Source organism: Mustela erminea, chromosome 2 (assembly GCF_009829155.1).
Source record: "Mustela erminea isolate mMusErm1 chromosome 2, mMusErm1.Pri, whole genome shotgun sequence".
NCBI classification, from domain to species: domain Eukaryota; kingdom Metazoa; phylum Chordata; class Mammalia; order Carnivora; family Mustelidae; genus Mustela; species Mustela erminea.
In genome coordinates this window covers 26,596,853-26,619,798 of record NC_045615.1, presented here as the reverse complement: position 1 = coordinate 26,619,798, position 22,946 = coordinate 26,596,853, and the positions used below count along the sequence as shown (strand labels likewise).

Below are 22,946 nucleotides of genomic sequence, written 5' to 3'. Positions count from 1 at the left end.
GAACTTGCACAGAGATGAGTGAGGAAGAAACAGTCAAGAACACGCCCGTCAAATGTACTACAGGCCAGGACAAGCAAATCCCATTTGAAGAAAAGCCTATACCCGATTGTAGGCTTCTCTTTCTTTCTTTGTACTGTAGATCTGAAGTCTTAAGTAGGAAAAAATGCACAGGTATATGCATATGCATATGAAAGGTATATGAGGGGCCATACCTGTACACACTGGTTGTTGCTATCTGCAATTAGTATCTTTCCACTTGTAGATGCAGCTACCCCTTGGAGATTTGTAAATTCTCCTTTATTTCTTCCTTTGGTACCTAGAAACAAATTATAAAACCACAGAGATTAAGCAACAGAGAATTAGATCTTCCCGTTTCTTCAAGAGAATTAGCCAGGCTTCCATAGGGAACCTGAGAATGTATTTTTTAAAATTATACTTAAAAAAAAAGCACCTCTCCCACCATGACCTGATGTATAGGCTCCTAAACATCTCTTCCAGACCAATAAAGTTTTTGTAAAAATCACTTTTTTTAGGCAAATGCAATCTTGTCTTAAGCTGTAGCTACATATTATTTTAATATTATATTAATAATCATATTAAAATGTATGTAAGATTTCACAAACAATAAAAAACCTAATACTACAATCAATGAGAAGCAACAGCAGAGGGCCTTATTTTAGAGTTTTGCTGAAACCCCACCCTCTCACTCAGCAGCTTCTGGAAGAAACCTGACTTGAAGAAGCTTCTAAGAAGAAGCTTTCAGTACATTTAACAAACCACAGGGCCTCAGATGTTATAAAACTAGCAGGCTGATGGTCATGTAATGATTAACTTATGCATTATTTTCAAAGACTCGGTATCTCATAGCGCCTTCTGGATTAAATAAATACAAAAGGAAAGTTAATTAATCCAATAATACTCTCAACCATACTAGGCTTTTCAATGAGAGATGAGGCAGGAGGAAGAAAAAAGCCAGTGCATCTATGGGTTAACAGATGTCTCTTTTTGTTTCAAACAAATATTTGTAACTTATTTCAATAGGACCGTGTAAATGTGTAAATATTAAGGGACAGAAACAGATTGAACTTTGCTCAGAAAGGACCAGGGAGGAGGTTTCGATTTTCACAATTAGAAAAAGCTACATCTCAGCTTTTCGGGAGGCACTTTTTATCATTTCATTTCACCCTATCATTTCATTTTTTATCCTACTCCAAAGAGCAATGTGATCTTTTGGCTCTAGGCATGAACGTGGTGCCGCAGGCACACCGATGGTGGCTGGCGTCAGACGCGGGCTTACGCACTGCTCAGACGTGGTTAGACTCTTCTGAAACAGACCTGTGGGCTTATGAAGTGACACTGGCAATGGAATTCAGCTCGGAATACACTTGACAGCAGAACTGCTGGGCAGAAACATCTTACTTGGATCACTTGGTACTCACCATGTAACCGAACCCAAGTTCATTTGCCTGATGTACAGCAAAGACGGACACTCTGAGACATGGGGTAAGCCGCAAGAAAAGGGCTACTCTAGAGGCAGCCATTGGAGGGGATGGCGAGGACAAGCCTCCTATCTGCCTCCCTGAAGGAGGAGAGGCAAGGAAATTTAAAGGCAAACAAAGGAGGTCTGGGGAAAAAGTTGCAGCTATACTTCTTAGTCTGCAGCTTGGATCAGTCCAGTGAATGCTTTGGTTATTGGCTTCAACCCGATCCACAGCGCAGTTTGCTGTTTTACCGAAATCCAGGACCCTCCCAAGTTTACTCACCACCTCTATGTCTCATCTAATCTTACTAACACAAAAGAAAAGTTTGAGATCTAGATTCTCAACAGAACATCTTCCACGTTGTAGAAGAACGAGTTCTATTTGATTTCAAACATATCAGAAGAGATGATCTTTTATACTTGATCTTCGGAGAATCCCTACAGTTAAGCACGTTTATGATAACAGCTAACACTCTCTTAAAATGACACGTTGCTGTCTGTTGGTGGCAGGGGAGGGGGTGTTTAACTCTTAAGGAAGGCATGTGCCAACATGGTATTTATTAGCTCCTGGGCATTCCTGCTGATGTCTGAATTCAGTTTATATATATTTAAAGATTTTATTTATTTTTCAGAGAAAGAGAGAGAGAGAGAGAGAGCGTGCACAAGCAGGGGGAGTGGCAGGCAGTAGAAGCAGGTTCCTTGTCATGGGACTCGATCCCATGACCCTGGGATCATGACCTGAACGCCGGAAGACAAGACATCTAACGACTAAGCCACCCAGGTGCCCCATATACATACTTTTTTAAAGGTACTGGGGGCAAGGTCAAGAGTTGCTCAAGAATGAGACTTAATTTGTCAGGAATATTTGATAAAAAACAAATGTGTTTATAAGCAAGAGGTTATGAGCAAGAGGAAGAACTAGGGACCAAGTAAAGAAACACAATAAAAAAGCAAGGTTCTACAGCTCAGATTGGAACATAAACAAAAGTGCCTCCATGAAGAAACCCCAGGCTGTTCTAGGTCCTTCCTTATGTAAATTGGGGAGGGCACCCATGGCCTGGAGGACACACTGGGAGGGGAAAGAAATACTGAAAATGGGGAGGGGCATAAGAAACACCTGAACAGGGTAGATGGACTCTGGTGCTGTCCTTCTGGCCCAGGCAGGGACAGACACCTGCCTGTTGCCCTCTTTTATCTAACCGTTTGACTGACCTGCTCAGGACAAAGCCTATTCTACTCAGAGAAGGTTCTGCAGGCAGCAGGTTGATGTTTGAAAGGAAGGGAAAAACCATGGGGAGAATAGAGCTTTAGCAGAAGCTAAGGGGTGCCTCAGACAAAAAGATTTCATTTTCCTTCTGCAAACGTTGACGGAGACAATGTACATGAGCAAAAAATACTAACACTTTCATCTCTGCAGAAATGAACATACATTTCTGAGCGTAGGCGAAACTTGGGAAGACATTTCTTTGGGCTCCACGTCAATGCCGTCTGGAACAAGGAGAAGGAAGGCTCTGCCCAGTGTGAAATGAACGGAGATGCTCAGTGCCTACCAATACCAGGTCATGAGAGCAATGGAAACTTGATGCCAAAGACCACGCTGTTAGACTCTATAGCCTCTACTAGGCTACAGTGCTCCGAGCTGGCCCAGCTCTCATTCTCGGTCTCAAGTTAACTCGAGCTTGAGTCTGCTGCCCCACAAATAGATAAAATCACAGGGTTGGAAGAACATCCATTAGTCCAGGGGTGTGTGTGTGTATTTTTAAAGATTTTATCTAATTATTTGAGGGGTGGGGGGAGATAGCACAAGCAGAGAGGAGGGGGAGAGGGAGAGGGAGAAGCAGGGAGCCCAACTTGGGGCTCCATCCCAGGACCCTGAGATCATGACCTGAGCCAATGGCAGAGGCTTACCCAACTGAGCCACCCAGACACCCCTTGACTATATGTTTTTGAAAAAGCTAGATAGAGCAGACACTGCCATTTCAATTTTACATTTATTTTAAAAAATCTTTTTAAGCCACGTGGCTTAGTATTCAAACAGCTGGGGTCGGCATGACTAGTAATACCTTCTGATTCTTAAGGGTATCTTTCATCTTGCCAGAAAGTACTGATCATTTTTCTAAAAAATCTATTTGAGTTTTTAAGCATAGCAGGATCACAGTGTTATTCCTGAAGATCAAACAAAACTGCCAGCATATTCTTGAGGGATAGCTAATGCTATCTTCACTAGCAGTTAAGCTTCAAAAATATCGAGGGTGTGTAATGACGTGGAACTACAGCATATTATCATGCTGAAATGCCCACAATCCAGCCGTTTATCAAGTATGTTGGGACCAAAATAAAATAAATTCCACAAGTTAGAAATAATTTGGGATCATGCTTTACTCTTCAAGATTTTTAGTATATTCTGTTCGGACTACAGAAAATCCCCCCTCCAAAGTATTCTACATAACTAAAACTAGTTCTTTTGTAATGAATATAAATGTAACATAAACACACATAGTACTTATAAAATCTTTTCCTGACTATGTTGATGTACAAGATTTCATTCGGTGGTTATGTTTTGGCTAGTAAAATGAGTAACACCAGTCTTAAAAGTAATTATAAACAATTTGGCAACAATTCCATAAGATAATTAAACTGGTTTTTCCCAGATGTTAAACTAGCCCATGAAGCATGAAATGAATATTTAAACCAACGGCTTCTCATCCGTGCTCTGCCCGGCCACCTCCACCCATGCCCCCGGGAAGATCACTCAAGGAAAGCCCCTGGACTGAAACAGGGATAAAGAACTGCGAATTTCCTCCCACCCCCGACTCCAACCTAATAGGAGAATTAACACTAAACAAATCTTGATACTCTGAATGGGATAATGCAAGAGGATGAACTCAAGCAAAAAACAGTGTCTAACACAGACTCTTCAAACAAGTAGGTGCTTAGCAAATATTTGTCGAATGCGTGAGTGCACGGATGAATTATTAGCAACGGAGTAAATTACACCCCACGTTACATCATGGAAAAACAAAATGTTCAGTAATATTTACAGCATTTTCATAGTATATTCTCTAATGCACTCCCTGGAACAATCCCAAGAGTTAGCAGGACAAATATAACTGTTCCATTTTATAGATGAGAAAATGAAGCTAGACACATCACAAAGGTAGTAAAGACAGAGAAAAGAATAAAACTCAGGTCTCCCGCTCTTATAAACAGCCTTCCCTTTTTTTTTTTTTTTTTTTAATTTTAAGTGACCTCTACACCCAACATGGGGCTTGAACTCATGACCCCAAGATCAAGATCAAGACTTGTATGTTTTACTGACTGGGCCAGTCAGGACTCTCCCCCGTTTGCCTTTTTAAAGATTTATTATTTTAGAGAGAGTGATAGAGAGACAGAAGAGCTAGGTGGGGGGAAGGGGCAGAGGGAAAGGGACAAACAAACTTAAGGAGACTCCCTGCTGAGTGAGAACTCCCACGCAGGGCTTGATCTGGACCCTGAGATCACAATCTGAGCCAAAGCCAAGCATCAGCCGCTCAACGGACTGAGCACCAGGCCAGGTGCCCTAGCACCCCTGCTTTTTTCCAATTAGACTTTAGCACACCAGGTTCTAATTAGACTTTAGAATACCAGGTTCCTGATTACCTCTGGGCTCATATGGCTCGTGCTTTCTCTCTAAAACCCTTAGGAACTCCATCCTCTAGCACATGGCATTTTAACTGTTTAACTGTCCCTCTCTAAACGTTAGTTCTGCAAGGGCAGGGGCAACATCTGTCCTGTTTGCTGTGCACCCCATACCCCAGCACAGCGCCTAGCACTCAGGACATCCCTCTTACATTATAAGAAAGCCCACTAGAATACGAAGAGTACAAAGGAGTGTTCCATTCCATTCTTCTCACTGACGTATTAAGGTATGGTGTATGCATTACATAATTTGAAACAATTCAGCTGTGATTCTTTCACTCCCTCCCACGTCTTCTGGCTTCCCTTTCATTTAATGATTTTCTTTAGTAGCTGACAAAACCAGCTCACCGCTTCTAGTCAGCAAACTCTAACAGTGCAGGGGAAAATAATCCCGGTGTTTCATCAACAGATGCTCTAAGCTACCTCCCTAAACTCATTCAGGATTGTTTTCCAGCACAGTATCAGAGTTAGCACAGTAACTCATTCACAGTGGGCATATAATTCAGTTTTCAGACGTGGGAGGTATCAAATCTCTCAACTTTGGAAAACCATGGTGGTTAAAAGACATTTAAGATGAAGAGGAATCGTCATACAATTAAAAAGGCAGGGGCTGGGACACCTGGGTGGCTCAGTGGGTTAAGCCTCTGCCTTCGGCTCGGGTCATGATCTCAGGGTCCTGGGATTGAGCCCCTCATCGGGCTCCCTCCTGAGCAGGAAGCCTGCTTCCCCCACTCTCTCTGCCTGCCTCTCTGCCTACTTGTGATCTCTCTCTCTGTGTCAAATAAATAAATAACATTTTATAAATAAATAAATAAATAAAGGCAGGGGCATCAGAGGCCCAGGTGTCTTGGGTCCTGCCCTAAAGCTTTTGGAGCCCCCATTTCTTCAGGAGGAGGGATAGTTATATGTAGCGGTAATTTGGCTCTTGAGGGGTAGGAACCATGGGAAGAGCTCGGACTTGTAGCTCTCACCCACTTCTGTAGTGTAAATGCTCCCCTCAAGGCTGATGTCCCGCTTGGTAACATGAAATCACAGAGCCCAGAGTTAGGAGGTGGTGTGCACGCCAGCATGTGCCTCCTGTGTTGTGGTAGATATTCTCTGCTGTGGGGGCATAAGGAGCTGGAAGGGTGTCGTCCCTACCAAAGATTTTAAGTAAGATTTTTAGTAAGACACCACATAGAAATGGACTGCACAAAGCCTGGCTCAGAGAACGCTTAGTCCTTCCTTCTCTTCCGCTCCCCATCCTTCCCTCCTGAACCACACTGAAGCTGATGATTTAAAGTAACTTCCTTATACGTCTCACTCCCAAATGGATCTCTAGCCCTGGTTTCTTTGCTGAGCTCCAAACCTACACTCTAAAGGGCCTAGGGTACACTTCAGCCTGGTTGATCAAAACTGAAATCCGCCCCCTTTCCTGACTATCCTTACCTGGGTTGATGAGAATAATAGTAACAACAACAGACAACATTTATTGAGTCCTTACTATACACCTGAACTCTGTGAATACATTTTACATATGTTATTTTAATCCTTTCCAGATCAAGTACACCTTAATACCATCCCTATTTTATAGATAAAGGAACTGAGGCACAGAAGGTTACATAATTTCCCCTAAATCATATAGCTAATAAATAGCAGGCTGGGGTTTAAATGAGGGAGTCTTTTCAGTTCTTGACTGTTCTTCAAGACTTACGTTAACTCTTACTTCTATACGACAGCTACGAATAAAATGTCAATTAGGGGGCGCCTGAGTGGCTCAGTGGGTTAAAGCTTCTGCCTTCAGCTAAGGTCATAATCCCAGGGTCCTGGGATCGAGCCCCGCATCGGGCTCTCTGCTCAGCAGGGAGCCTGCTTCCCCCTCTCTCATCTGCCTCTCTGCCTACTTGTGATTTCTGTCTGTCAAATAAATAAATAAAATGTTTAAAAAAAAAATGTCAATTCGTATTACCTCCCTTTGCCTCTCTAAAGTGGACGGCGCATCATTCAGTACCAGTCGTTATTCGAAGCCCCTAGGAGGCGGGTGGTTCTTCTACCATGGAGGACTCTGAGGCACTGAGAGAAGAAACTTAGCCAGGACCGCACAGATGAGGAAGTGGCAGTGCTGGGGGCTGGGACCCAGGGCAGCCGGCTTCAGAATGCACAGCCTTAACTGCCACTCGCTCTACCCGCTCACGTCCCTACAGCACGCAAGTCACACACCGAGAATTCAGTCTGGTCCCGGAGCCTTGCCCTCTCCGTCCGGAGCATGCATGTATTTATTTGTTTGCTTATTTATTTATTTATTTTTAAGATTTTATTTACTTGAGAGAGAGAGAATGAGAGAGAGCACAGTGGGTGGGTGAAGAGGTCAGAGGGAGAACCAGACTCCCAGGGAGTCTGCTGCTGGACTCCATCCTGGCACTCCAGGATCATGACCCGGGATCATGACAGAGCTGAAGGCAGTCGCTTAAGGAAGGATCTGAGCCTCCAGGCGCCCCTTCCTAAGCCTTTATAAATTGGCCATTTCCTCTTCACTGCACTGAAACACTCTGAACCCTAGCACTTGAATTAGCTCAAGTGGACTACTGCTTCCTGGGGGACACTTTTACATGACCTAGAATGCCTCCAGGCTCTCTGGAAATAAACAACTTAGTAAGCCACCACACTACACCACCCAGTTCAGAGCCTCCCCAGAGACCCGGCTATGGGTCTCAAACTCCAGTGAGCATAAGCATCACTGAGGCTTACAGAAACCATCTCCCTGGCCCTCCCCAGAGACTGAGACCAAAGTTCAAGCTCCTTATCAAGGAAAACACGACCTTCTCTCTGCTTCTATTTCATCTGAGGCTCCAAGAGGATGGCATCATTTACGGTCTTGAACCGCTCAGTTTCTCACCTTCCTGCCTTTGCACCTGCTCTCCCTTCATCCGAAGCACCCTTTCTTCCCTTACATCTGACAGAGCCTTTCAGAGCCAGCTTAGGCTCAGAGGCTATCTCTGGGAACCTTCCGGGACTCCTTGCCACTCCAGTGTTCTGTGTCTTGATGGAAGCTGAAGGTACATTTTTGTACACCTCTGTCTCTTTTGGATGGTCGCCTCCTCTAAGTCACAGTCAGAATCTCATCCCTCTTTGTACCGCGACCCAGCCAAGTATCTGGCACACAGTAAGTGCTCAACAGCAGAATTCCATCGAACTTGGGGGCTGGATAATTGGTGAGGAGGGTGAAAATGGGAGTCAGATTTAGCCCTGAAAAATCCCTTCCATCACCCAGAAAGTGGGGATTCACTCTCATGAGCACACAGAATCAGCACATTATTTATGGTTGTTGAATGAACCTCATACATGTGTTATGAAAACTATACATCCTGGGGTGCCTGGGTGGCTCAGTGGGTTAAAGCCTCTGCCTTTGGTTCAGGTCATGATCCCAAGGTCCTGGGATTGAGCCCTGCATCGGGCTCTCTGCTCAGCAGGGAGCCTGCTTCCCTTCCTCTCTCTCTCTGCCTGCCTCTCTGCCTACTTGTGATCTGTCTGTCAAATAAATAAATAAAATCTTTAAAAAAATAAAAAAACAAAAAAATTTAAAAAGAAAAACAACAAAACAAAACTATACATTCTGAAGCACAAATTGAGGGCCTTGAGTACGTGTGAGACCCGTTGAGGGAACAGTAGAACCGTGGTTATCCTGCCAGGTGTATAGCTGAATTTTAGTGAATTTTGGGTTACATGTGGCAGGCTTCAACACAGCACAGAGGGACTGGACAAACTGTGAGTTTTTTGTTTTTGTTTTTGTTTTTTAAATAACATTTTAAAGGTGTATTTTATCTTTTTTTTTTTTTTGAAGATTTATTTCTTTGAGAAAGAGAGAGACCGTGACTGGGGGGGAAGAGCAGAGGGAGAGAGGCAGACTCCCAGCTTAGTGTGGAACCCAAAGCAGGACTCCATCCCTTGACCCACAGATCTTGACCTAGCCAAAGAGTCCTAGGCTGTATGCTTAACTGACCGAGCCAACCCAGGCGCCCCCCAAACTGTGCATGTTCTATTGTTATGCACCTAAAAGCTGACTTGTACAGAGAAACTTAAACTTCGAAAACAAAATTATAGGGATGCCTGGGAGGCTCAGTCAGTTAAGTGTCTGCCTTTGGCTCAGGTCATGATCCTTGCTCAATGAGGACTCTGTCTCTGCCAGCCACTCCCCTTGCTTGTGCATACTCTCTCTCTGGCATAGAAATGAATAAAATCTTTAAAAAAAAAATAATAAAGTTAAAATTGTAAAAAAAAAAAAAAGTTGAAAGTCTTCTAATTACTAATATAAACTCCACCTGCTGTAGCCTACAGTACAGACGTCAAGAAGACAAGTTCTTAGAAGGCCAGCACTGTTTGTCTGACATTGCGTAGCACAGTTCCAGATATGGGGATACATGTGAATGACTAGCCTTGGGCTTAGCGCCGGGTTGTCTGGTCTGTGTGTTCTTGGACAACACTGAGGCCTGACAGTGGTGAGAGGGAAGTTAAATCACGTGGAAGGTCACAACTGGATCCTATTCAAACAAATAAAGTACTTATGCCAAGCATTCTTTGGGGTATTGCTGGACATCATCTTTGACCTCAAGCCATTTGTAATCTTACTGGGAAATGAGGCCCATGCACGAAGAGTAATCATCACAGCAGACTCCAAAGGAGAAGGTGAAATTTGGGGAAAAATTGGGGAAAATTGAGGAAAGAATTCAGAGATCAGGTGCCTGGTATGGAAGCCCAGAGGGTGTTCAGGGAGCAGTGGGCGCTGACAGTGACTTGTCCAGCCTTATCTCCAGCCAGTGCCTTCCCACATCCCATGGCGCCAACCTTTGCTCCCCTGCATCTTCTCACAGGATGTGTTGCTCAGAAACCTCGCTCAAGTTCACTCCTCTTCGCCAAGCCTTTCCTCCTTGCATTGGTCCTTCGACTTGGAGTGCTACTTCCACCTGTCAACCTGGATAACTCCTCTTCTTTACTTTCTTTCTCCTTTTCCTAGCTTTCCATCCCCTAACCCATGGTATTAAGGGTAGAGGCAGCTTTTAGGCAACAGGCTTGAGTGGTGAGAGGCAGAAAGGGCCCCAGTGAGCACCTGCTGAATACAGACACGCGCCTCAGATGACCCACTTCAAAAAAGCCTCAAAACACCTGGAGGCCCTAACTGACCAATGGGCTATTTACAACTCAGCCTGGCTCCCCAAAAAAGGAAGAGTTCATACATCCCTGTACCTCCTCAGCTTTCCTCTTTAAAAACGAATCCCACCCACTGCCTCAGTCCCAGTCCCGCCCACTACTCCAGAAACTTCCATCTCCCTTGTTCTGCCTCAGGTGAATTCTCTCACCTCCTGCTCTTCTGATGGAGAGACTGGTGCGACACCACATTTAGTCACGCAGTCATGCATCTATGACCCAGACTGTAAGCTCCTTGAGGGAGATCTCGTTTCTTCCACCTCTAGATTCTCATCACCTGGCATAGTGCACAGAGGGCACCAGGTGCTCTAGAAACTTTTTTTTTTTTTAATTTATTTATTTGACAGAGAGAAATCACAAGAATCACAAGTAGACAGAGAGCCAGGCAGAGAGAGAGAGAGGGAAGCAGGCTCCCTGCTGAGCAGAGAGCCGGATGTGGGACTCGATCCCAGGACCCTGAGATCATGACCTGAGCGAAGGCAGCAGCTTAACCCACGGAGTCACCCAGGTGCCCCCTAGAAACACTTTTTGAGCCAAATTATTGCACCGTGAGTGGTTTCTTTTGGCTAGCTCTGGAGTAAAACATAAAGTTAGGGAGAAACAGGCCTGAAAGATCTGCTTTCCTTTCTGCCCTTATGTCTGGGCTGAACCCTCAAAATTCATGTTCCAATCTCCAGTACCTCAGAATGTAAATGCATTTGGAGAGAAGGTCTTAAAAGAAGTGATTAAGTTAAAATAAGGCCATTAGGGTGAGGCCCTAATCTCTCACCAGAAGACAGAAAAACACCAGGGGTTCTGCATATACAGAGGAACAACCCTGTAAGGACAAAGCAGCAAGACCACCACCTAGAAGACCAGGAGAAAGGCCTCATAGGAAACCAAATCTGGCACCACCTTGATCTTGGACTTCCAGTCTCCATAATTGTGAGAAAATAAATTTCCTTTGTTTAAGCCACCTAGTCTATGGAATTTTGTTACGACAGCCCTGGCAAATTAAGACAGCATCTTTACTTCATGTGAAAGACCCCTGCCCTAGAAAGTCCCCTCCCTTAAGAGATAGATAGGAGAACTAACTGCTCTTTTGCCTTTCTGTAACCGCTTGGCTTTTAGGGTGTGACACTTGTCGCCTGTTCAAACAAGATATCTTCTGCTAAGAGGCATAGTCATGTAGGCAGGGGGCCACATAGTCAAGGAGGCAAGATATTTTCCTGCTGAGTAATGAGGCCCAACCCCCCTCCTTGCTCCCCCTTCGCGCGCACAAGCTTTTTCAAATGTACTCCCCCTTCGCGCGCGCGGACCCCCGAAACCAATCCACTAACACCGAGGGTGCCTCTTTCAAAAGTTCAAATTGTCAGCCAATCAGCTCTACCCCACCCAAAACCTGTTTGTGCCAATCTATAAAAACCCCACTTTCCCCTCGGTTGGGGTGTGCTCGGTTAGCTGGAGCTGCCGACCACCCGCCGGTACCTGCGTCCCAATAAACCTCTTGCTGTTTGCATCCAGTGGCAGTGTTGGATTCTTGGGTAAGGGGATCCGCGGGTCTTTCATTTGGAGGTCCCACCGAGATCATCGGACTCCTGCCCCAGGGATCCAACGGACTCCCACCGGGAGGTAAGCTAGCTGGCCAGCCCTAGACTGTCCCTTCGTTTCCTCGTCTTCTGCTTCTGTTCTGTCTCGTGTTCTCTTTCCGCCGTTGTCTAGAATTGTACCTCTACGCGTAGGAGGGCTTGTATTTGTAGGCAGCTTGAGAAGGAGCTGACGAGCTCGGACTTCTCCCCTGCCAACCCTGGAGGACGCTCCAGGGTGCCGAGGGGCCCAATTTTTTAGGGCTCCTCATTTGTCCGAGGGTTAAAACCGTTTGTCCGTTCCAGAGGAACCCCTCGGCCCTGGACGGAATTTGTCCACTGAGAGGAGGTCTCGAGACTCCTTTTGTAGGCCAGTGGAATTTGTACGGTGCACCGCAAGGTTTTTGTCTTTGCCGGCTCGTTAATTGTTTTATGTGTCTTTCACATTGCGCCTTGATTAAGGTTACATTCTGTTTATGGGAGGGTGTCTAACCCGTGTGAATCTGAGGAGTGCCTGATTGTATGAATGTGTTCGTGCGGCTCCACGGCTTCGGCTACGGAGTCTGAGTGGGCTGCACCCTGATTCTCGCGGAACGTCATACGGCATAACGGTCATCTACTCCTTGGAGTAGCCTGGTCCGGGGTTTATACGGATAGACCTTAGCCAAGACGCTCCTAAGCTCCCGCGAGGGACGCGAGCAGGACAGCACCTGAAAGATCCCCCTCCCCTTGTCTGCGACACCGTACATTGGGAGGGAAAAATAAATACTAAGGTCAATAGCTCCACCTCGCGGCCATCTGAAACCTGAAACTCCTCCCCTGTCACCCTGGGGGACGGTCCAAGGCTCTTTGGGGCCCGGTTCTTTGGGGCCCCACAACTGTCCGAGGGATACATTCATCTGTGGGCCACAAAGGAAGCTCATAGTCCCACACAGCTTTCTGATCCATCTGAAATCATCCTGTCGGTATTACGCCGAAATCGCGCAGTGTCCTTTTTGTTATTTGTTCTGTGTGTCCTACTTATTGTCTTTGGTGTTATTTTAGACTCTGAGATGGGGCAAACACTTACCACTCCTCTAAGCCTCACTCTAGGTCACTGGAAAGATGTTCAGAACCGAGCCAACAACTTATCGGTGGAAGTCAAAAGAAGAAAGTGGCAGACTCTCTGCACCTCTGAATGGCCCACCTTCAAGGCTGAATGGCCCGCAGAGGGGACCTTTAACATTAATGTTATTTTGCAGGTCAAAGAGCGAGTCCTCGATCAGGGACCCCAGACTAAGGGGCTTTTGCGGAATGTGTTTGCCCAAATGAGTCAGCTAGTAAACTTTCTCCTGACATATTCGATGATAATTACATAAATAAGCCTTCTTCTAGTAAACCCAGGTTGCTAGGCCATCCCTAACAAAGGGGATTCTGGCTTTATTTCTCTCTGTTACTCCTAATAGATGTGGGGGCTTCTCCCTCACTCACTTCCCGGGTTAATGGCTATAACTGGAGCCAACTGGGGTTGGTCTAACTCGAGACAGAGACTATAAGGAATATTCCCAAGCAGCTGCCGAAACTCTTTGTTTCGGGGAAGTTTCCCTGTGTTCTCTGGCCTGATTTGGACTGCCTAACCCCTTCCCCCTGGCTGATGGGAAAGCATGGCGTCTGCTCCTCTGTTGGGGCTTATGAGCTCTGAAACCGGGAATCCCTTCTCTGCCTCCTGGCAGCACTTTGTTTCCTGTTTTCCCCTTCTGTTTCTACACCAAGGTGCGTGCAGCCTGCATGACTAGCCTCTAGATCACGCACCACAGCTCCTTCTCTTTCCACTGTCAAGGAGCAAGAAGAGCAGCCTCTGGACCTAACACTCCCCACTCCAGATCTTCCCACGCATGTCTCAGGTAAACATTCAAAGTGGAGTGGGTCCAGGTGAAACGTAAATCAGTGTTGAAACTAAGTTAAGTTTGTTGGTTTAATTAAGATAAGATCTGTCTTTGAAGTTAACAGCAGTAAATGGGAAGCTTTTATTCTATCAAAGTTTACTGAAGGTCAGATAAGCTTGTGTTACTTGTTAAAATTTGTTAGCAAAGAAATAACTAAACTGATGGTTAATTGTCTGTCTCAAAGTTTTAATGGGTAATTGCTGAAGTAGCTTTCAAAGTCTTTGGTAACTTGATAGTTTTAAAGTTTTGCTTGGATGACAAATGGAATTGAATTGTGGACATCTAGGTCTTAACCAAGCAGGATAAAATGCTAGGTCGTTAATTACTGGATGTAGGTTTGTGCTTTTGACTTCTTACTGCAAAGAAACTAAGAGAATCTAAATCTGTTGGTAAACTTGTTTTCCACTTAACTGATTCATAAATTGCCACCTGAAGAATTCTGTTGTAACAGTTCACAATTGGTTAATAACTAAAGGTGTTTCTAAGAATACAAAGTTTTGCTTAGTATAACTAAGACTGATGGAAATAAAGGAAAACTGTATGTAAAAAAGTAGGAGATAATGTAAGAAAGATTTAAAGAAGGGAAATCTTCAGAAAAGGAATTTTAGCTATGGTCAAGAATGAACTAAGATTGAAATGAATGGGTTTTAAAGGTACATTGGTACAAGACTGAAATTGTCTCTGTTCAAAAGGACAATGTTTTCTTAGATCAATTGATCTGCTGTTAAGAAAATGTAAATGGTTTTCTCTTTGCCTTCCCAGAAAAACCAGTTTTTATGTTCAGTTTTATCAGGTGTTTAACATCCTTAATTATATTTAGGCATGTGCTTTAAAACTTTCTAAGATTTTAGCAAATGTTGACAAGATTTAAATTGTAAATCTCTTTAATTCAGGCTTTTCCTTGGTATGTGAAGTTGCTCATAAAATACTACTGAACCAATGATAAACCTTGGATTACATTTGGGAAAATACTATAACTATTCTAGAGATTCTACGCACTTCCTAAAGTTTTAATGTTTTGAGAGATCACCGCTTGATACTGTAATTATGGAAATGTTATGTATCTCAGAAATAACCTGATTTCCTTGCAACTAAATTGTAAACTCCCGTGTCTCTTTAGCTCTAACCATATCCATTCTGAGTTTTTGTCATTTATAATTGTTTTAATTCTCTTGTAAAATGAGTTTTATCTTCAAGGATATTCCTATAAAGGACTTTCAGTACAAATACAGATATTTGATATACTTGAAAATCCTAAAACTGAAATGGGTAAAAATTTCCAAAACTGACTAAAGCCGCATTCACCAGAATTAGTAACATGGGACTAAATGAACTAAAAGATTATAGTGTTGTGTCTCTTAATGTTTTGTCTTACTCTAAACATTGCTGGTTCTCTCTAATGTTTGCTCTTCCAGACTAGGGATACTTTTTCTTAAGTTATCTGTAACTTACAGAGATGTAAAAGTGCTCAAAGCATTCACCTTTTCTCTCTATCTGAACCCTCTGAAACCAAAAGGTCCTAGTAAGTATTCATTCTTCCATGGCAATCAGTCATTTGCATAAGTTCAATAAGAATCTGTTCTCCTTGTAACAGGAAAGAATTGGAAACACGGGTTATTTTACCAAGGCTTTGACTGGGATGTCATATTTGAAAAGACTCAGATATGACCAGACAGCTTTAAGGAACTAAGGTTGGCTTTATAAAACCTGGAGCCATAAAGCCCCTTGGGACTGTTGGCCTGATACCTTGCTTACAGAGTTCCCAGCAGCCTCACCAGGTGTGTAAAGAATGTCACTCCTTGGTAGGTGCAGTCTCGGGAAGAGGAATTCGCCCAAAGGTATTGCAGGCATGCCTGATGGCAAGTACAGGGCTTGGCTTCTGGCCCGGAGAGGCTACTAAAAGTTCAACCTAGAGATTCCTTATACAAAGTTCCAGCAAAGCAGATTCTAAAAGATCTATTGATCACACTCACTGTTCTTGCTGAGCTTATGTAAATAATGAGCCAAGTTTGTTAAAACTGGACTTGTTTCACAAGTGAATTAGTCCTGATTTGGCTATCTCTGGAAATTAGGGTTATTTTAGAGAGAAAAATTATGTTTTAGTAACACACCTTTATGGATGTTAAATTCTAGATTTGATTGTCTTTAAATGTTTACCTAAGCTAAACAATTTGAGGTAAACTTCAGAGAAGTTACACAATAGCTCATTTAGATGATCTTCGTGCTTTTTTATTTTGTGGGGATATTAGTAAAACCCCCTCACACATGATTAAACAACTGGAAAATGGGATTGATTCCCCTACAGTTGTATAACTTAACCAACACCTTATGCGTGGCTGGGATAATGAAATTGCCTAAAAGCCAGCCTATTGCACTCCATAGGATTAACTATGGACTTGTGGAGACAATGGATGACCCCACTTTCTTTATGAGTGGATTGTATGATGCACGGGGGACTCCCCTTATCTCTTGACAAGTTTTCTCCCACTTGACAATGATCCTCTGTAATCAGGATATTGTTAAGGCTGGACCACTCAAAGGTCGTCTTATTGGTTTCATCCCTTAGTCATATTTAACCTAGAGGCCACCTCTGTTGAGGTGCAATTGCAAACAGATGCTTTAGCTAAGCATAGAGCAGCCCTCCTCATAAAAAGAGCCTCAAAGCTCACTATGGGACAGTCCCTGACTGTAATGATGTCACATCGGGTCCAGATTTGTCTTAGAAGCCAAAGGCCACCAATGGATGATGGAGGCCGACTTATTAAATACTGGGCTACACTAACAGATATGCCAGAAATAATACTTAAAACTTGTCAAACTTTAAACCTAGTTACCTGTATGCCTGAACCTGACCTGTACTTCTTTCTCTATAGAGCAAAAGAGGTTATTGATCTTGCTTACTCTATTTGTCCAGATTTAAGAAAAATACGACTGACTCACTGAACAGCATCTCCCTACTTAATACCGAAGTCTCACAAATACTCAAGGCAGTCCTACAAAATAGGATGGCCTTAGATGTCCTGACAGCAGCCCAGGGTGGCACATGTGCAATTATCAAGACAGAATGTTGTGTGTACATTCCAGACTATCACAAAAATGTCACAGGCCTGATAAAAGATATGAATACCCAAATTAAGGCCCTACAAGATCCTTCTCTCTCTCTCAGTGAATGGTTAAGTTCCTGGCTTGGAGGAGGGCTATGCCCAAATCTCCTTTTCGGGCTTCTCATTCTTATCGCCTTATTAACTTTAATATGTTGCTTTATTCCATGTTTCTCTACTTGGTGCCGAGACTCCCATTGCTACAATGACTTCACCACGACAGACGATCCTTGTTGCGCGCGAGGACGCCTCTTCACTGTCAGCGCTGGATTCAGCTGCCTCTACCTTTCGTAACTCCCCTATACGTTCCTACCCTGATCAATATTGACCCGAGCAGGTAGGGACAGCTCTACGCCCCTATTCAGCACGAAGAAGTTACAGAAGATGAGACCTTCCACCTTCAACCACCTTAAAGATTTAAAGGGTCAAAATTGTTCAGGGGGAATGATAAGGGAGCAGGAGGCTGGCTGAGGACAAAGCAAAAGCTGGCGCCGTGCACCCCCTCTTCACCCGCTCCCCTCCATATGTGTAGCATTCCTCAGGCACCCCTGATCGCCATAAAACGATAAATAGTTAACTTGCAGGGATCGCAATCCTGCAGAACAGGAATCTCCCTTGCTCTACAAGATGTCCTAGAGACCTAAACAGGGAGGTTACCTTATCAATAGCACAAATTTCCAGAGGCAAATAATTCTTGGTTCCTGAAGCCCTAATGTCCCCCTCCCACCATAAACTGGAGGAGACTGGAGTGGTAACAGAAACTCTAGACAAATTAAAAGAAAGGCTGAATAAGCGTAAAAGGGAATTTGAATCCCAACAATCTTGGTATGAAGGAATTTGGAACCGCTCACCTTGGTTAACCTCTCTGATAACCACCTTAATAGGACCCATAATAATCTTAATATTAATTCTAACTTTTGGGCCATGTATTATTAACAGGTTAACCCAATTTGTAAAAGACAGAATATCACTTATCCAAGCCATGGTACTAACTCAACAATATCAATCAGTTAAGCTAACTGACCCATTAGATCAATATACCTAATGGATATAGGATTCTATCCATGTTAAAGAAAAAGGGGGGAATGAAAGACCCCTGCCCTAGAAAGTCCCCTCCCTTAAGAGATAGATAGGAGAACTAACTGCTCTTTTGCCTTTCTGTAACCGCTTGGCTTTTAGGGTGTGACACTTGTCGCCTGTTCAAACAAGATATCTTCTGCTAAGAGGCATAGTCATGTAGGCAGGGGGCCACATAGTCAAGGAGGCAAGATATTTTCCTGCTGAGTAATGAGGCCCAACCCCCCTCCTTGCTCCCCCTTCGCGCGCACAAGCTTTTTCAAATGTACTCCCCCTTCGCGCGCGCGGACCCCCGAAACCAATCCACTAACACCGAGGGTGCCTCTTTCAAAAGTTCAAATTGTCAGCCAATCAGCTCTACCCCACCCAAAACCTGTTTGTGCCAATCTATAAAAACCCCACTTTCCCCTCGGTTGGGGTGTGCTCGGTTAGCTGGAGCTGCCGACCACCCGCCGGTACCTGCGTCCCAATAAACCTCTTGCTGTTTGCATCCAGTGGCAGTGTTGGATTCTTGGGTAAGGGGATCCGCGGGTCTTTCACATGAATAAGCTCAGACGCAGTGCCGTATGCCAGGCACTCTTCTAAGTTCTTGACGGATGTTTAAACATTTAAACACCTTCCCACCTGTGCCAGTGAATCACCAGTGAATCCGCAATGGGCAGGAGGGAAAAGCGTACACCCCCTTCTCTGGTGGGAGCTGGGGATTCAAAATCAATATGGTGGAGGGAAACACCCGAAGAGGTACGTCAGGTGAGAATCACAGGTGGTGATGATGGAGATTAAAATTAATAGCAATAGGAAAATAACAGCTACCAGAAACTGAGCACTGGGTTCAGAAAAGGTAAGCTACTTGCCCAGCTGTTAAGGAGAATCAGAATTCAGACCCAGATCTTTGTCCTTTTCCACTTGGTATACTGCCTGGAGAAATAGGCTGGGATCACTTGGCTGGGGGGAGAAGGTTGGTGGAAAGGGTTACGCAGGAGACCCACTGAGCTTGTTCTCAATGCAGGGGATCAGTGGGGGGCAGGAAGGTTAAAAAAAAATTAGAAGAAAAGGAAGTAGGGAAAATCTAAGGACCTTCATTGCCTGTGCAAACCAATAGCTCTCATTTATTTAACTCCGACAGCATACCAGGAGGCATTAAGCTTTAAACTCACAATGGCTCTGAGGGAACAGAAGGCTGGCTGAGGACAAAGCAAAAGGCTGACACCCTGCAACCTTCTCCCACCCCCACTCCTGGGTAGGACATGTGACATTCTTTAGGAATCTCCCAACTATCTTAATAGCTTGCTAAAAAGGGCAAAACGACCTTGGCAATGGCAAGGGCTCTGGTATCTGGTATCTTGTAGGTCCTCTTTAGCATATGAAAGTTCTACTGAAACCTCCCTTTTCCTTCCCCCACCCCCATGGTACATAACCTGCCACCCCTCACAACCCAGGGGCAGCAGCTCTTCCTGCCCACGGGTCCTGCCCCCATGCTTTAATAAACCACCATTTTGCACCAAAGATGTCTCAAGAATTCTTTCTTGGTCATTGGCTCCAGACCTCACCCCACCGAACCTCACCTATATTCTAGAACTTCATCAGCTCCGCGAGACAGGTATTTCTTCTATTCTCATTTTATGGACATGGAAACTGGAGCTCAGAGAAGCTGAGAGACCTGCCTAAAGTTCAAGTTAAGTCGCAGAACCAGAACCGGAGCAGCAGACCTGGGAGGCTCCCACTCCTGCACCTGCCCAGGTCCTCGCCCAGTTCCTCCATCCCTCTTCAGCAGGCAGATCTACAACTTCTGCACACATGCGGCACATACGGCCAGTGAAGGGAGGAGGGCCTCTGGGCTGTGAGTGGACAACTTACATGTCCCATCGTGGCCTTTACAAGATACAGTATTAACACAAGATCAGCAGCTGACCAAGGAGGTTCCAAGGAGCCTTTGTTTCCCAGGATGTGCCATGGAAAAAGTTCTCTGCTTAGGAAAGCTTTGTGGAAGTGCTGCCTGTTATCCCTTCTCTTGCCTTGGAGACTTAACAGGGCACACTGGCAGATTCTAAAGGTTCCGGGGTTAAAACACCACCACCAACAACAAAAACTTTCCTTAACTGAAGCTAAGGTCTCCCAATCTATTTGAACCCCAGGCTTCATACAGTGCCCTTTCGGAGATTCTGCAACACAGGACTTAAGAGGCAGAAAGATAAGCAGGATATGAAGAATGACAAAGTCCATTCTTTTTTACCTTTAGTTTGCTTTCTACTGAGAGAATAAACAGTTAAAATCGGAGGCAATAAAGCAGACAAGGGAATTTGAGATTTGCATTCTCCAATCTATTGGCTCATCGCCTGGTTTCCGCCCCAGCCCCATTCCATTCTCCATATTTTCCACCCACCCTCCGCTCTTTGGGGCTGCTCTCCAGCTACACACACCTGGAAGTGACCCTGACTTGCACTGCTCCGTGTCCCCCATCCCCAGCCCTATGGTACAGAAGCGGTGACAGGGAAGCATTAGGCCCCTCGCCCACAGTGCAGCCGGAGCGGGGATTCAGAGAAACAAAGGAGTGATCTCAAGCAACAATCGCTCTGCCTTTAGCTACTGCTTCAAGACATTCCTTTGGCGGGAGTGGGGGGTCAGGGGGCGGTGAGTTGGGTCAACACGTCCCTCAAAATTTCGGGTTGAGTGCTGTGATTTTTTTGCTATTTTCTCTTTTTGCTTGTTTTCCGTTTCTAATTTTCTACAACGAATATGCAGCAGTAGCGTTACAAAGGAGGAGGTGGGGAAGGAGCAGCGAGGAAAGGGGGACAGAGGAGAGCGCATGGAGAAGCGGGGGAAGGGAAGGCGGAGCAGAGGGAGGGAGGGGTGGGGACCAGCGAGGGGGAAACTGAGAGATGGGCGCGGAGGGTGGAGAGGGCTTGCGGGGAAGGAGGACAGAGGGGAGAGAGGCTGACGGGCGAAGAGGAAGGGAGGCAGGAAGAGGAGGAGGGAGAGAGGAAGGAAAGATGAAGAGAAGGAAAGAGAAGGAAGATGAGGAGGAGGAGGGAGGAAAGGGGGGGAAATAAATCCTAAAATCCCCGGATTAGACTGCCTAAACTCACCTCATCAAATACCCCAGTGTCCCGCAGCGCCTACAGGTCCCAGTCCCGACCCGCAAGGTTCCCATTAGCCACAACCCTTTCCCCGGCGCCCCTGAACCCGAGCAGCGCTCAGACGACGGGGCGCGGCGGCGCCTTCTCCTTACCCACTCGGAAGATCAGATCGTCTTCGATGGGATTCTCTTTTCGCTTCCCAGTGCTGTACATGCTGGCGGGTCTCTTCACCGCCTTCTGCTTTACATGGCCGCTCCCCGGGGATTTCACGCGCCTCTTCACGCCCTCGGTGGTGGGAGACACGTCGGCCGACCGGATCACTTTCAGCTTGAACGGGCTGCCTCGGATGTGCTGGTCATAGAGCCGCAGCGACAGGGTGAAGTCCCCTTCCTTCTGGACGGTGTACAAAAACTCGTAGGTGCCGTTCTTGTTGTCGAGGATCTCCCCGTCCGCCACGCTGCCGTCGGGCGTGCTCAGCTCGGCGGTGATGTAGGCGTTGCCCGTCTTGCACAGCTCGCCGTCTTTGTCCTTGGTCGTTATGGTGACGGACATGGGCTGCCCGATGATGGTCTGCCGCAGCCCCTCGCCCGTGGCCACCGTCTCGGAGGCGACGGCGTTGGTGGTTAAAATCGTCCCGAGGTTGTGGATGGACTTCTTGAGCCCCTCGGTCTCCACGATAAAATCCAGCTGATCGTTTTCACGCGGGTGCAGCGGGAAGTCCTGGTCGGCCAGTTCGTTCAGCTTCTCGCTCATCTGCTTCTTCACGAGCAGCACCTCCGTCTCCGTGCCATGGTTGAGGGCCTGCGCCGTGAAGTTGCTGCAGCTCTTTATACTCTCCTGCCCCTCGAGCAGAGTGTCCAGCTGCGACTGAAGGACCTGCGGGGGTGGGGGTGGGGGGTGGGGGGGAAGCGAGGTCGGGTGAGCGCTCGCCGCGGCGCCCGAGCTCTGCCCAGCGAACGCTGCGAGCCGGCGCGCGGGGGCACTGCCCTCCGCCGGCCGCCACGGGGCCCCCCACCTGCCCACGCCGCTGGCTCTCCCAGGGGGAGGGGGAGGTACTTAATCCCGCCCAGCGAACCCGCTTCTAAAGCCTGATTCTGAATTGCGTTCCCGGTACCTCCTCTCTCCCTTCCTCCTCGCCCTGACTTTCCCACACACATATTTCTTGGGTCATGTGTTTTTGATGGGGCGAGCAGAAACGTCACCACTAGGAGCCGGGAAAACAAATTGCTATGCCCGGCATCCGAAATATTCATTATTCAGTATCTCTCCGTAAAGTCCCCAAATCCCCTGTTGCCACCTAAAGGAACAGAAACCAGACTAATGAAAACCCTCCACACCCTAATAGCAGAAGCTTTTGATCCCTGGTTTTGTGATTGGACATGTTAAAGGCCGCAGTCAGGGTTCTCTTGGAAGTTGACTAACAGGTTGGTGTGGATGAGAGAGCAATTAAGAGACTATTAGACATTATAATCAAGGAAGGAAAATAATCCAGCTTAAACCTAAATCCTGAAAACATGACTTTATATTCAATCTTGTCTTGGGTCAAATTATAAATTGGACCTTATGGTTACAGAATCATAGAACTTGGCTGAAAAGAGGAAGGAAAAAATAGCTGGATGTGCCCTTAAATGAAAACTACTGTTGGGGCAGGAGGGTGGCTCAGTTGTTTTTAAGTATCTGCCTTCAGCTGGGGTCATGATCCTGGGATCCCAGGATCAAGCTGGCATCAGGCTCCCTGCTCAACACAGAGCCTGCTTCTCCTTCTCTCCTCCTCTCTCTGTCCCTCCCCCGGCTCTACTCATTCTCTCTCTCTCTAAAATAAGTAAGTAGATTGCTTAAAAAAGAAAACTACTGTTTACTAT

The 22,946-nt window shown here is 45.8% G+C and overlaps 1 protein-coding gene across 7 annotated transcripts in view; it reads right to left on the bottom strand.

Moving 5' to 3' along the window:
• The window catches only part of TRIM2 (tripartite motif containing 2), a 119,687-nt gene that overhangs the window by 17,267 nt on the left and 79,474 nt on the right, over positions 1–22,946 (bottom strand). For all 7 annotated transcript variants that reach the window (XM_032332542.1, XM_032332544.1, XM_032332547.1 and 4 more), the window contains 2 exons: positions 21,237–21,960; positions 213–316 (listed from right to left, as the gene is read on the bottom strand). In XM_032332542.1, coding sequence (XP_032188433.1) covers positions 213–316; positions 21,237–21,960 — 828 coding nt within the window. The remainder of the gene's footprint in view (positions 1–212; positions 317–21,236; positions 21,961–22,946) is intronic.